Below are 16,676 nucleotides of genomic sequence, written 5' to 3' on the forward strand. Positions count from 1 at the left end.
CTGATTCCTGCTGCAAATGGCTGACAGCCGGCTGTCAGATGGGATTAACGAGAGCGTTACCTGTGTGCAGAACCATCGGAGGCCAAAAAGAGCCGAGCTCTGTGAGCCCAGAAGAATTCATCCTTCGGTAATGGCGAAAATGATGTTAGACGAGATCGGAGTTCACTCTTGCGCAGAATATTGAATCATTTACCAGAGAAAGACGTGTGGCCCCGGAGTCACTCATTTGTGACCATCCACCTTTTTTTAAAAAGTGGTCTCATGGAGCAGGATTTTAAATGGTTTTGACCATGTAAATTGTTAGTGCATTCACTTTGTTTTTACCAGGTTGTTTACATTTTAATTGGCGATTGTGCCCATGAGGAAAAATACATCGTAATGAATATCAACACTGCAAAAAATAAACTATTTGTCATATTCATACTGGTTAAAATCGGTCCCGGAATTCCTTCCTCTGACATGTTTTAAAAATATATATATCTTTATGGTCAATAAACCCCCCAAAAATCTAAATAAACTAATTAGATTATTAAAACAGAATAAATGTATATTCATTGCAGTGTTTCCCCTAGGTTTACAGCTTCAGGAGGGGGGGGGGGGACCGACCGACCGACGCAAACACTTGAAACATGTTGGTGTTCCGGCATCGGAGCTCTGCGGCGTGCGAGACGGAAAGCCGAGAAGTGTTAACGTAACACGTAGAGACAGAAATGACATGCTGCTGTGTAGAGACGATCAACAACAGACGGCTGTTTAGTTTAATAAAAGAACAAAGACATGGTCTTTAAGAAAAGGGACCTTAAATTACTTCTGCTGTAAGTAATCTGGCGCGATAAAGAAAATTACAGGGTGGCGGGCGGAGATTTCAGGGGGGCGGGCCGCCACCCTGATAGAATGGTGGGGGAAACACTGCACTTGTGTCGAGGTCCCACATGGGAAAATCAAACGGCATAACTTTTACTTTAGTTTTGACACATCACAGACAAGTCTGAGGAAGTCCTTGTAGACTGGGTGACGTGTCTGGGTACGCTGTCGTTTTATAGCTCCAACCTAACAAGTACTTTTGCTTTGTTTGAATTTTGTTGTGATTTTAAGCCAAACTATGATGTTTTATGTATTTAACATAACCAAGTAGTGGTGTTGCCTCTGGCACTCACAGCTTCCTCTGTCATTGGTTCAGATGCGTCTGTCTGCCTGTGCATGCAATCATCTGTTTTTGCAAGAATCTTGGGTTGAATGGCCAATTTGTGCAATTAACAGCAAATTAAATTTCTTCAATCAAATTCATGCAGAGCAGTGTCAATCTTCAACTGTGGGAAAACTATGAATATTCATATATTCATATATTTATATATGGGCAGATGCCCAATCCCATTGTCACAGAAGTAGGTACCTTAGTGTTTCCTAAAAACAGTCATACAAACGTACTTGTATTAAAATTATTACTTTATTAAGTCATTACAAAATTAATTAAAATTTTTAAAAACATTCATAAGTGCAAACTGCAACAATTTCATTTCCTTCCATAAACAAAGGTTGGTGTTCATTGTGTAGACCAGTGGTCCCCAAACTAAGGCCCGCGGGCCGGATACGGCCCACCTGCACATTTGGCCCGGCCCCCTGAACAATACCAGAGACACATTTATTTATTTTTTCAGTCTGGCCACGCAAATCCTAGACTAGCCGCTGTCAAATAGAACGTGTGAAGATCCCGGGAAGGGTTATTAATATTTGGTTATGTGTGGGTTTCTGGAAAGCAATACATGTTTACATTTAGGCACCCCTACGATCGTCACACTTTTTCTGTTACAAACTGACCCCGGCCCCAACCAGAGAAGGGAAAAGTTATGTGGCCCTCACAGGAAAAAGTTTGGGGACTCCTGGTGTAGACGGTTGCAGGTGCACGACGACTGAAGAGGCTTCAGCTTTGTCCCAAAAGAAAAGGGGAAATACAGAAATAGAGGCGCCACCTCCTCTTCTCGTGGGTCACAGGTTCTCAATCTTTACATTGGTTTTAAGGATATTGTTGTGTATTATACATGTAACTCTCTGTTGTGTCGCTTGTTAATAAAGGTGGTGTTATTCTCCCTCTTCCTCTTCTCTAGATATGCGGCAAAATGAATGTTATACAAACTGAGACAACATCTCTGTGGTGTGTTTGATGTCGTTGAATATTGAAAGCAAACATTTTAAATTCAAACTTAAACTAATTTATTTTCTGACTTTTAATGAGATACTCTTTTTTCTGACTTCTTTGACTTACTAAACTATTACTTTTCTATGAATTAATTTATGATGACTTGTTGATGCCTTTTATATGGTGAACTTTACAAAAGCTTTTCTATGACTTTTTAGGATGTACTATATTTGTTCTTTTTTTTTTACATATATACTCTAACTTTTTTATCACTTTTTCCTCCCAACTATTCTATGGCTTTGTTTCGACTTTCTTATTACTTTTTTTGGTGTATTGTATTTTGAATTTTATGCAGCTCGCTCCGGCTCCTGTTCAGCCCTCCACTGGTCCTTAGTGGTCCCAAGTCCCCCTTGGCAGTGGTCCAGTGGGGTCCCCATGTGGTTTCCTGGCTGAATTCCTGTTGCCAGAGTTCGGTACAGAGTTCGTGAACCTGGCGTAGCGTCTTCTGCTGCGAGTCTTCGCAGGAACAATGGACTTGGTGTACAGGCCTGACTCGGTATAAAAAGGAATTAAAATGGTAAACATATATACATAGATGTACATACATGCTTGTGACTTTTTCTTTGCTCCGTCCCGATGCGCGCAGACCGGCGTCGGAACTCTGCGGCGACCGCGATCGACGTATTGAGCACCCCTGCATTAAAACATTAAAGAGCCGAGAGTTCTTTTCAGCGTGAGAAATACGATGTGTGGCGGGAGTGCGTGAGTTAAGACCGAAATGCGTGAGTCTCACGCTCAATGCGTGACACTTGAGAGCCCTGATACATACATATAAACAGGTTTCCTGGTGGAGGTCACTTCTTGTCAATGCCTTCGATCTCCGCGGCCTTGTCCGTCATCATGGAAACATTGTCACATGACAATGCGCTTTGGTTCTGTGCTGTGACGTCGCTAGTGACATCACGGAGCACCGAACCAGAGTTTATAAGTAGAAGTGATTTCCAGCAAAGCAGCAGGGATTTGTGAATCCCACAGGAGAGGTGGGCGATAGGCGATTCAGAATCGCCTACACGGGAGGAGCGATTCATAGGCGAGTATGATTTTGAATCGCCTACCTCCCCAACGGGGTGGGACGGTTTGGCGAGAATCACCTTGTGTGATTACTCCTACAACCCATCCCGGGGTGGGTTTGGTTCTGTGGGATTCACAAATGGGGCCCGATTTAACCCCTTAGTTTAGTTTATTTCGATCAGAAAAATATGCTGAGGGGGGGGGGGGGGGGGCTAGTGAGAGTGTGCTCACCTGTGTGTGCGCATCACGGCTGAGCGATGCGCGCGCCGGCATCGGAGCTCTGCCGCTCGCGAGCCGAGAAGAGTTGTTGACGGGGGGAGGGGGTGCTAGTGAGAGTGTGCTCACCCGTGTGCGCGGACGTGTCTCAGTCTGCATCACGGCAGAGCGCCGATGCCGTGATGCGCGCATCGCTCTGCCGCGCGAGCCGAGAAGTGTTGGGGGGGAGGTGGCTTCAATGGTAGGTAGCCGAAAATTACAGGGTGGCGAGCGGAGATTTCAAGTGGTCGGGGAAACACTGCATTGACATCATATCAGTATTGTTCAATCTCACCGTGGAGGTTGGAAATCAATCTTTTTTATAATTGATCAGTTGTCTTAATAAACGTAAGAAAGCATGAAGACATAAAGACATAATTCAGGTATCTCCAACGGGTGTTCAGCCCCGACAAATAGGAAGAGGTGAGAAATGTGATCCAAGAAGTCCAGTTTGAGTAATGCACCCATGAGCTGCACAGTTGTTTGTGACCATGCCGGTGAGCGTGGAAGGAGTAATGTGCAAGTTGTGCTATAAACAATTTAAGACTAAAGATTGACAAACAGATCTTCGGTACCGTCTGAAAACTCACCATCCAACAGCATGCGCCAAACTAAAACGCCCATCAACCCTCAATCTTCGGGACTTTTGCAAAGGCAACCAAATATAGATGTGACAGTCAACGGTGGATAGTGAACATGTTCAGCAGGTTCATGAATAAAAATAACCTCACGCATTATTTTTTCTTTTTCTTAAGGCAGCGTCGTGAGTAGTAATTGGTAACGTCTCCCTGACCAGTCCATTCATCACAACGCAGGTCTTGATTTATTTTGCTCGACAGTGCAGTGATTTTCTGTTTCATCTGCCTCAGAGTTGAGTTGTGCTGGAGGAGGAAGAGTAAACAAATATTTGCACCTGCCACTCTTCTGTCACAGCAACCACATTCATCCAGGCAAATTTATGTTATGATTATTTGCCTGTTGCGATATATCATATCTGTTGACGTTGCAAAAAATGTACAAAAGTAATTATCTGATAACCAGTCAAATTCTCCCGGCTTATGCATGTTTTCCCTCTTCAGCTGAGGAAATGATTTCAGAGGAGAAGTGTGTGCGATAAGAAAACCTTGCGAGCATGACTCTTGCAACCGAGTACAATTAAGCTGATATATCCACTGAATTAAATAAACCTGATATGCTCCTGTCTGCCTGTGCATATATTTTTCTTTTAACCCATAAATATGACTACATCCGACCGTGTGCACGAATCATCGCTGTATATATAGAGAACTTTGTATGATTATTTGTGCATCTGGAAAAAGTTCTGGTTTCAGGACTTGATGAATATAATAGGAGAGGTAGAAAGTGTCAGAATCATGTGCCCCACCGAAAAATAAATAATGTGTTGCCATAACAGTTGCAAGAAACTGTTCACGGGCAGGTAATTGACTGAATGATGTGTTTTCTATGATGAAATGTGCTCGCCCTCCGAATGTGCTGAGATGGTGGGTTACATATAGGCCTGCCACCAAAGCATTGTGATTCACTGTAACCACTGCAACACACCCACTGAGAGTGAATTCATGACTTCGTTAAGCTCTCCGAAGGCTGCAACAGCTTGCCAGTAAAATGATTGTTAGTCTAGAGGAAGTCATAAATCAAAACAGGCCTGGCTTTGTCATTATCTATTAATACTCTGCCACTCTCGTTCACAAGTTACAGAAACAGCCAGAACTTGCACATTCTCGCCTTCTCCCAACGACTGAAAGATTTCCTCAAGAAGATAGGGGGAAAAGAGAGCTGTTCAAAGTTTGCTCGGCTTGTGATTGATTTACTCATCCCTCCGTGGTCTGCCGCGTGCATCGACAGCTCTGGAGGTGGAACGCTGTCGAGCGCCTTAATTGAGCCGAATGCGCGGAGGAGCTAAAATGCTGCAGGCAGAAAACCCACACAATTAGGAAGGACTAATGACGTGGGGTATCACCCATTTCCTTCTCCAAATAACCCACAGGGCTTTCCATATTTAGTGTCACTAAGTCTTAATTAGTGATTAGGAAGATGAAACGGAGCATTTATCCGCAACTGAGAATCTTCACACAAGACGCTTTTTTGACACTTTCTGCATCTTTTGGTGTATATAGGTCATTCTTTGGATTTGTCTTTGAAGATCTTTTTTGTTGCTGTAATTATTAATACAAATCACATCTGTCTTTTCAGAGCCACAATGATTTGCATGTCATCCACAACAATCAACTGGGTAAGTATTTTTTCTAATTCCGGTCGGAGGGGAGATTTCAGCCCATTCATACAGTGTAAATGTACTTGACTGAAAGAGGGAATGCTCACCACATTATTATTTATGATGTGTGTTTTGCAATTAACTACAATACCATTACTTTCTGGGTACTTTCCTGCCATCACCTTTGATTCTAGATGGTTCAGAACCAAAAACTAAAATACTTTACATTTGATCATCATTCTAAAGACATACTGCTTTATAGCTCCAGCTATAGATGTACACCTTTTCATAATATGTTGTTCCCTAGTAACAATAGTGTCGCCAACACTATTTTCATAACCTAGAGTCCTCTCTCTTAAACACAAAGTTGTTATCTCCTTGTTTGATAAACTGTACCCAGTAAGTGTTTCACTAATATCCTATATATACAAATTGCATTGTGATTTGCAGGCTGAAAAACAATAATATAGAATGTATCTGTGAATATAATTTTATATTTACATCAAGGGCATCGTCGCTGTCATTGAAAGTACCTGTCTTTAAAGCCTCCATCATAGTACAGATCAAATGTTTGATCAGTTATTGTGTTTGATATTTGAATAAGTCTGAATCCGAGGAACCCATTTATAATGCTGGATGACATTCAAAGGAATGAACTATTACTGAATATTTCTCATTTTTAACTGTGTGCTCAAAGGATTTAAATAGATTAGCACTTGATACAATCATGAATAGTTCATCTTGAAATGAAAAATGTTGGACATGGTGACATTGGAATGGCACAGGCTAATTCATTACATTTGGAAAAGGGCTTTTGTGTGATGCCTGCCTAGAAAATGGAATCTTCCGAGTTCCTCAGACTTTTCCATAACGTAGCCCAGTCTCTTTATCGATTTGACAGCAACCAGAAATTTCATAAATAAAGCAAATAAAAAGACCTCATGCGTGCCTTTCATGCTACAGGGGGCTCACACAATCACCATCTGAGAGTGATTTCCGTGAGCATGCAGTGGAGTTTGGAGCCAGGTTTCTGGACCTCTGCCTGTTGTTCATTCAACTGGGTCACGGCAGACGCAAAAGCCCACAAAAGCAACTTGATAATGCTCTCATTTGGCACCTCAGCACAGAGAGGAAATATAAACAGACGGCCATTCCAAAAATGAAGCCTATCTGGCACCGCCATGGTAATTCCCTTTGTAACACCCCCCAAAAAAGACTGCACTTGCCTGCAGAGAATATTGTTTGTCTGACTTTCTAATGTTTTAACAATACCACATGAAAATGAACACCTGGCTTGTTTATTCTAAAGGAACTGGTGACCTTTTAGAAGTTATTGGAAGTAATGATTCAAGCAATGTTTCTTGAGGGGGCCAAACCTAAATAGAACGATGTCTCAATTATGTCTGAATTAAATCAGGCATTATATTGAAGTTTGTACACAATACAAAGCTACATGACCACATTACAGGAAGCAGTGTGAGTCCTCCGGGCAGATTGTGCTGTAGTGGTTTGAAAAATGCAATATCGCCCTTATCAAAAAACAAGGACGGAAATGCCTCAGAGAAAGAGACAGCCACAATATAAAGATGCATAACTGCATTGTTAAAATGCAACTGCTATAAAAAAAAACTCCATCAGTGCCATAGGCCCCAAGTTCCTACTGAATGTAAAATGATCTCAAAATTAACACGTCTGCTTTCCACACATTGTAACATAACTTCACAATTTGCAGCATAACTGTTAACTGGCAAGAGCATATTTCTTTAATTGCCCGTAGAAATTTAGCGCTAATATGTTTTTTTGTCTTCTTCTTCTCGATCTCGATTTATATGAAAACATTATATTGTGCTGTATCACACAAATTCACTTCATTGTCAGGGGAAGAAGAAGATGACAACGGATAAGATTAGGTTTTATTAACCAGTGGCCGGGTTGAGCAGTCGCAGTAAAGAATGATAATATATGCAAAGAACTTTTTCGATAAAACCTTTTTATAGAGTTAGTTTCAGATCATGTCCTGTCTTCCTTTTTTCTGCTCCAGCACACACAATGAAGTAATGCTGTTGGACAGATTGGACAGAGGTAGCGGTACAAAAGTCTAGTTTTAACCTGATTCAGACATTTTGATATATTGTCTGCCAAGCTCTGCTGTTTCAGTAAGTAGATGTGAGGCAGTGATGTTCTTATCTCTTATGTAATGGCTAAAGGACGCTCTTTGGACTAAAATGGAGTTGGCTTTTTACCCAGACCACACTCATTACTTACTTTACTATTGAGCTGATGTCCTATTTCTTACCTTTTCTTAAAATGTATGCAATCAATGTATTTCCTCGATTTTTCTTCCTTCATGTTAGTTAAAAGGTCAGTCAAGTGCAGATATGCAAGTTTTGATCTGATATATTACAGTTGGCTGCCCCGTCATCCATTTTTTTTCTCAAGATTTCATATTGCAAAAGGAAAAGAATCCTGAATTCAGAGACCATGAAACAGGATTTGATCTCTGGTCTGAATGGTGATTTGATCTCCTTACTTCCTGTAAAGCCACTTCGTCCTGGCCACCATCTGTGTTTCTTATGATTGTTGACCTTTGTTGCAGATGTAGAAATATAACCTACCTCTTTGAATTCAAGGGAATACTATAGCAACAACATTAGATGTTCACCTTTTGAAGTTGTAGAACCATAAAGGGTTTGGTTCAGCAAATATTCAGCATACAGCAAGGTACATCAACAAAAGCGGAGTCATTTGTTGTTCTTATTTTCAAGGTGTTTTTCTCTTTTTAAAGTAAAGTGTTTGATAGTTCACGGCACGGGGCAACTCTGTACCACAAACAATGAATGGTATTGCTTGAGAGCAGAGAAGGCGTGCCAGAATTTAAATCAGATTCTCACCATTACAATGATTGCACCCATGAAAGCAGTGCTACGATCCCCTCAGCAGTTTAATTATATCCACAGAGTGGCTTGGCGCCAGCTTCCTCGCACCCAGGAGATACGCGTTGTATCTTTCAAGAAGGTACAATGTTCACAAGATGTTGACTGAACTCTTCCTGCATACCAGCTCATATTCCCTGTGCATTTACGTTTCCTTATTGCATGTATGTCTCCAACCCGCTCATGTTTCCGAGTGACTGGCTGCATGCCACCGCTGCTAGTTCTGCTTTTCTATATTAATTAGAACACTGCTGATTACATTATTTTCATAATTAATTAATCACACATCCATCTTAAAATAATTTCTCATCTATGGACGGGTGTGAGATCACGTATCGTAAACGAATGAAAAAATCAGTTACTTACTGAGGATAAAACAAGACTAAGTGGTGTCATCCATTCTCCACTTTTATGGATAATGGGTTTTGTAAGCAAACCTGAAATCTGTTGAGCGTTAATTGCCCGAGCTTCCTGAACTATTGATGCTAAGTGATGTTTACGGGTTGAGTTCAGCTCTCATCAGGCTTCAGCTGAGCTGTCCATAGAGTCATGAACTCTAGAGAACCTCTAATGAGTGTGATTATCCCAGGCTGGAGACCCTTTTCTCCAACCTTTACGTGTTGCATCTGCTGCGTGATTGTTTTGTGCGTGTGTGTTCTTTGCTTTACGATTTGGGGAAAATTGTAATGAGCTTACTTTAGAGGAACTTTTCCCCTTGATGGCTTCCCCCTCATGTATACCGAGGACACACACACGCACACTTCCTCTTTCTTTTTCCATCTTTGTGCATCTACCTATCTCACTCATTCCTTTCCATCTGCCCCCCCCCCCCCCCTGCTATTTTCCTCTTTCTGAGATATTTATGACAATGACCTTTTCAGAAGTAAGCTGAAAGTTAAATGCACCATGTTCTCTATTGATCGGGTGCAAGGCAATTACAAGTCTGTAATGATATGAGAAGAAGGCTGATAGCAAATCGTTTCACTTGCTGGAAGACACATAGGCCTCTGACAAGCCAGATTATTGCCTACAGGGAAGCTACATTCATTTGATGTGGCTTAATCAAACCACAGCCTAAAAAGTTGGCTGTATTGGATTTGGCAGCCTGGTGATCTAAATGTTCCCATACAAAACGACTGCTCTGTCAATAACATTTCGAAGAAAACTATTAATCTCCCAAACTTACGTTTCTTTTTGAGTCATCAGAAATATATCATAGTCTGCAGGGGGGAGGTCAGGGGGGATGGGTCAAATAAACACAGGACTTTTACCCAAGATGCCACTGTTCGTGTCCCAGGAGAAAAAAAAATTCAGGGTTGACTTATTTTAATATATGTCCATTAATGAAATGACGAAACAAACGTAACTATTTAAAGCCAAACCGTGTTGTTTAACTTTACCTAACTAATGTAACATATTAAAAAAAAATGTATTTATTTATATTTCTTAGATGATAAACCGAATTGAGAAAAACAGTTTAATTGTATGGAAACACAATTTTGAGGAGACGGGTTTGAATTGAATTGAATATCAGCAGATGTCTGTGGATTGGCTATTAAACCCCGGCGCGGTCTGGTGTGACGGTCATGGTTAGTTTGGTCAGGAAACCGCAATCCAATTCTCTGCGATGTAGTTTGTCTCTTGGATGGGCCGGATTGGACGTGAGGAAGAGAGAGACATTTTAGGAGTCGGATGATTCTTGGCCATCTTGACACAGGGACTGTAATAGTGTGAATCACTGGAGTGTAGCAGGTTTTACACCAGCATAATCAGCTGCTGGATGAGAAAGTCAGGCCCGTCGACTATGGAAATGAGCTATTGACATCCTCTGTCATCTCTGAATGTGTCCTGGCAATGAAGAGCTCTGGGTCCGTCATGACAGTTTCATTGTTCCCACAACAGCCTAATGGCCCCCATTTGAACAAATCCTTTCCCTCTACTTTTGCAGACATTTGCCATTGAAATTGCACTATTGATCTGCTTTCCCTCCTCACGCTCCTCCTTTTGTCTTGTAGAATTCTAGAATCAAACGCTGCGCTCCCAAACTTACCCACGCATTCATTTGTTGGTGTGTTTGTTGTCTTTACCTGTGGGGATGGAGATACTCCGGGCTGAAAGGAAACATTCTTGTGACGGCCCTGGTGACCACACACACCTGCTCTGTGACACTGATGGCGATGACAGAGCTCCAGGAGTGCCTCGAGGTCAGTGTGCTCTCAGCTCCTCGGCCACTTGGCAACGTCTGCCATCCCGCTCGAAGGAAGGGTCACTATTGATTTGTGTCAATGAGGTGACAAAACTGCGGGGCCAAGCCACGACGAGAGCTTACATTAAAGTGCAGCTATTTAATTCAACCTCCCGTGTGCGTGCACACACCAAGAAGTACAAACGCATCTTATTTTATCATTCTGGATTCTTTTATCCGTCTGATCCTCTGCCTTCTCATATGCAGAGAAGACCAGATGGTGATTGCCTTTATAGGGTGGCTACGTGCACTGAGAAAAGCATCAGATCAGCGAGAGAATGAGACAGCATTCTCCTGTGTCTCATTTCATCCAATATATTTCAAGGCAGATGCAGTCTTTCTTTTTTACCTGTAGAATTCTGAATGCGTGTGGGGAGACAAACGAACACTAGTCTCATGCTTTCTCGTTCCATCAGCCTGGCAAAATACAATCATCTTTTCCAAGGTGAAAGGGGCTTTAGCTTCATCTCCCCAGTAACCTTCAATCTCTTTCATTCAAGGAATATGATTTTCAGCCTAGAGGCATTCTTCAAAAATAAATCACTTAATCACCAAAAAAAAGAGCTTTGTGGCAAGTTTGGCACAAGTCTGCTGCTCCACATCGTTGCCATGCTATTAAATACTATTCAGATGAATTTATTGCATACTCTTACCAATGGGAATACTGCTGATACTTAATAATATGAGGCCGTTTTTTGTTTTTACAGCCCTAGACTGTAGATCTTAGACCAGCAAACTCCATTAGAAGTTAAACAAATATATTGATGACCTATATTACATTACATTACATTACATGTCATTTAGCAGACGCTTTTATCCAAAGCGACTTACAATAAGTGCATTTCAACCTAGAGCACAAACTAAGAACAACAAGAATACAGGAAGTAACATTTCCTCAACATAGTCGAACTACAAAAGTACCATAAGTAAGTGCTATTTAAGTGCCACTGAAGGGCAAATCTGTGTTTTAATCCAGATATAGTCGGAAAAGGTGTGTTTTCAGTCTCCGACGGAAGATGTAGAGACTTTCTGCTGTCCTGATGTCAGTGGGGAGCTCGTTCCACCACTGAGGAGCCAGGACAGCAAACAGTCTGGATTTCGAGTGATTAGCTCGAGGTGCAGGAGGCACAAGTCGATTGGCTGTTGCCGAGCGGAGCGAACGTGCCGGGGTGTACGGTGTGACCATATCCCGGATGTAGACGGGGCCCGATCCGTTCAGAGCACGGTACGCCAGAACCAGTGTTTTGAAGCGGATGCGGGCAGCCACCGGTAACCAGTATATGTTCTATTTGACTTTTAATTTGACTTTAATCTTCTTATAGTTAATGTGTGGTTGAATTGAGATTTTATTGTGTTCTTGTTGTTTTGCTGTTTTGTAAAACACTTTGGGCTTCACATCAAATGGGTTGTACAAGTAATGTTATGCATGCAGAAGATGTTCAACGCTTTAAAATGTTTGTTTCACTAAAAAAGAATATATAGATATTTTCTTATTACATTGCTTATTCCCCCTAGCATGTTGTCCACTTGTTATATAATTGTCAGTATGGTAAAAGAAAAAAGAGGGTGGGGTAGACCAACATGAAAGAGCAGCTAGGACTATACGGGATGCGATAGTTGAAAATCCTCAGTAGCATCCAAGAAATGTTTCTGGGTGCGTTCCACCAAACAAAGAAAAACATTGAATTCAGAGGAAGGAGTAAAGTAAAAAATGTAAAAAAATCGATGGTGAGGACAAACACTAATAACTGGGGGAAATGCATCGAGCTCATCTGCAGGCACACGTCAAAAATGAGTGTTGTTTGTGTAATTACTCTCACTTCCAGATGTGGAAGACACAAGTTCTGCACCCCAGCTTCAAACTAGACACAAATCACAAAATTAAATTTTAAGTAAAAATAGAGATTAAAAACAAGGAGAGCAAATGTTTTTTTTAGCCATGCTTTATAAAGAAGTGTGCCAATGTAACTTATCTCACACTTTGCAGGAAACCGTCCCATATAGTCGAGCAACAAACACAGCAAAGTAATCTCTGGCGTGCTGCCTTGCCCTTGGAACAGTCAGAAGTCCCGAGCAGTTCTCGGAAATTCAGACCAACGATGTAGAAATCACCTAGCAACCATCTACCAGCGCCCTAGCAACGATATCAAATGCTCAAGCCCTATAACGGCAAGGGACACACAAAGTGTTGAGCATGTTTTCTCCTCAGGCCAGAGGCGTCCTTTGATAATCTCACCAATCCACATACAATGTGTTTTGTCGCCAAATCTTTGCTCTATAATTAAATACAGATAGACGTATTGATTGCACAATTGTAATCTTGCATTGGCTGCCCTGAGTGTCGAGAGGGTGCATAAAGGTGATTTTTACCTGTGAGGAGAAGGACAACGGACTGATGGAGGTAAAGAAGGCGTTGGAACCTGGATTTTTTTCCTTTTCTGTCCGTTGTTTGATGATTAATCGAAACCCATTAGTGTGGAGACGAGGCCAGTGAATTCAGTTCGAATTAGTTTCTTTTTTCTTTTGTTTCACTCGCTGATTCTCCTTCCTTCCGACATGAGGGATACACATTATCTGCACAATGAGGAATTGGCTACCTGCTTATCTGATTTTGCTGTTAGTCACATGCGGCTGGCATTATTGCTGAACTGTGCAATATTAAGAGGCTGGTATCACACCTGGGGCTTTAAAAGGCACTGCTTTATGTGAAACCAGATGCACACACACACACACACACACACACACACACAGTCATTTAGCAAACTCAGCAGAAGGACGTTTAGAGGTGGTGTCGAGGTATTCACTCCCTAAGCTCAGCTCTCAGTGGGGGTTAGATCTGTTGAGAGATGGACATGATGAGATTTAGCAAGTAAATCCCCCCCACACACACACACACACACACACACCAGGGCTCCAGGATCAATGGGATCTTTGTCATGAGCAGAGCAAAGGAGCGACACACCCACCACCACTTAATTAAAAAGATCGGACACGGATACTGTACTCTTGACATAGCATCTACCCCCCACCCCGCTGCTAATATCTGAACCCATGGAATAGGTTCAAGTAGTGTAATCGAGGAGGAGGCAATCCATCTAATCCTGCCACTCTCAACACTTCCCCGTCCTCTTTTCCCATGCATTGCTTTTGAACTTTTCCACTGGGAAGATTATAGACCTGTCTTACTTATTTATGTTTTGGAACACTAAAATACACCAAGTCAGCACATTTTAAAGAGCTCCATGGGAAAAAGTCCATCTGGTAATCATAATTCATGACATGGTATCCCCTTAATGACTATATTCTGTGCAAACACTCAAGATGCTAATTAAAATGTCTAAAGCAATGGATAATTATTTGGAACAAAGCTTGTTATGTTTGTCACAAAAGAGCACATCTCACTACCGGGAAGTTTCTGAGCTGCCCGTCGTAGCAGGAAAAGAAGTCTGACATCGCCTCTGCTCTTCTTCCTACCTCGTTTAAGCTCCCACCTCTTGGCTTTACATTTCTTGAAAAGCCTTTTTTGTTATCGCAGTTGTTCCAGCCAGGTGCTACAGACTTTATGTGAGGGACAGCTTAGAGGATTTTAAGAGTTGTCAAATGTAATTGTACTGAGCCAAAGACAGAATTAAAAGAATCCCCTCCCCCCCTCGGTGCTTTGGTCTAATTTATATTGTTCTGGTCGTGAGAGCCTGAGGGTTTATGTGGACGTGTTTGTGTCATTCTTCACTGAGCTGTGTCACTGTCACGTCTCTTTATATGAACTGCAGTCAGCTGGTGTCTTAACACGTTGTCAGCGATGAATAAGCCGGTATTAGCAGCTTTTTAAACCGACCGTGTTAAACTAGTAGCTCTCTGTTAACCTTGACCGTACCAATCTCGGGTTTTACCGTCGGTGCATTTGTGCCGCTCGGCCAAAAGTCAACAGCTGGACTGTGTCAACAGTTTGGTCGTTACATCACCTCCGAGGAAGACTCTTCTGACTGCGAATCCTTTTTTAAGTAACAGACTGGGCTGTGACATTTATAAACTCTTTACCCATGCCAATTAAGCTCTTGACGCGCTGGTTATTATCCCCAGGCCAATAATGGAGATTAGCAAAAACCACCTCAGTTATTCAGACCGCGGCTTTTATCTCGTCGTGCACTCAGAAGGTCATCGATTGCCATGATCTTTTTCCCCCAGTATTTGAGCAGTCTCACATCTCCGTCCTTTGTGTTCCTCCAGACCTGCGGGAGATAGTGTTCGTCCTCCAGAGTCAAAGCAACTCCTTCCATGTGATGCAGGCAGAAAGACGGAGAGCAGACTTACTGAAGCAGGCACACAGTCTCACAGAGGTAAGATTCAAGACACCTTCCACTCATGCACATATGCTCTTATTTTGGAAGAGGAAGCTCAGCTGTATTTCTAAGGATTTATGTAGCCGACGATCAACACGAGCAGCAAAAGTGAGTTGATGTTGCAAGCTGTAGCATTTTGTTGATAGGAATTTCCTTTGGGAGTAAAGATGTGATTTCACGTTAAACATACACTACTAATCAATACTGATCATTTTAAATGTTGAATGATAGTTTGAAGAATTATTCATGATAGCCTCTATTATGTCCACAATGTGAAAGTGTAGTTTGTCAAAATATGCATTTATTTAGAAAATACAGACATTTGTGCAGATTTGATATTCAGATATAACACTCTTCTCCATTCCCAGCCTCTTTTTTGGGTTAATTTTTTATGAGAAGTGGTGATCGTCTAAAGCGCTGTTGTCAAAGACGAGGCCCGCCACGTCATTCTATGTGGCCCGCGACGGCTTAACCCTGTAAGACCCCTCGTTGTAATATTACAACATCACTTTTATCTCTCTAAAAAACACATTTGCATAAACGTTTTTTGGGGAAAGACCATATTTACATAGTCAATGGGTCCTATTGTCTTGCCTTGCAATGCCATTGGATTGTAAATGTGTATATAGGTGTGGCCATAAGGCATGAAACTCACTCTACTACCAAACTTTCCACATCATCTCCTTGTTTCATTCAACTGGTTATATCAACATTGAAGTAAGTAAATCCCATGAAATATTTTTGGTGATTGTTAGAATATGTAGTTCATGTAAATACTAAGTTATTGTGGAATTAATGCATCACATTAGATTTTCAGCTTGTTATGTCATTGTTGTAATTTTACAACGTTGGGTGAAAATGGTAGCTAAAATAGCAGGTGCACCTTGTACACTACATGGATACATTCCACTTCTCGGATGTTCAGATACAGGATAAATATAATGTATTTGATGATTCACACTTTACAAAAGGGTTATTTGTTATAATTTTAAGTTTAGACCATATTTGAATAATTCTAAATGGGTTAGGGTAACCCAAACCCTATGTTATTTCTATGTTTGCAGTGAGATATAGTCAACTGTTTTTTAAAATCTGGACTTTGTTGGTTTGCCCAAATATCTCCTTGTTACACAAGCCAGATAATGTGTAGAATGCTTTGGAGGATGGTTGTTCAGGGACAAGTTGTAAATGTTTTGGAAAATGTGGGAGTTGCATGTATTTTGCATTGGTCAGGAGAGGTGTAAATGTTCTGAAATGTGGGGGTTTCATTATATAATCATTCAATTCATTCAGTTTATTTGTAGCCCCCAATCAAATTACAAATTTGTCTCGGAGTGCTACAATCTGTACCACATAGACATCCTGCCCCAAAACCTGCATCGGACAGGAAAAACTCCCAAATAACCCTTCAGGAAATGCATTGTTCAGGGAGGTGTAAATGTTCTGGAAAATGGGGGGT

General features: G+C 41.5%; 1 protein-coding gene across 1 annotated transcript in view; it reads left to right on the forward strand.

The window, feature by feature from the left end:
* The window catches only part of b3glcta (beta 3-glucosyltransferase a), a 63,485-nt gene that overhangs the window by 20,502 nt on the left and 26,307 nt on the right, over positions 1 to 16,676 (forward strand). Inside the window, 2 exon segments of the mRNA XM_056440993.1 lie at positions 5,678 to 5,717; positions 15,105 to 15,214. Of these exon segments, the coding sequence (XP_056296968.1) occupies positions 5,678 to 5,717; positions 15,105 to 15,214 (150 nt within the window).

The sequence above is a fragment of the Pseudoliparis swirei genome, chromosome 20 (genome assembly GCF_029220125.1).
Source record: "Pseudoliparis swirei isolate HS2019 ecotype Mariana Trench chromosome 20, NWPU_hadal_v1, whole genome shotgun sequence".
NCBI lineage: Eukaryota > Metazoa > Chordata > Actinopteri > Perciformes > Liparidae > Pseudoliparis > Pseudoliparis swirei.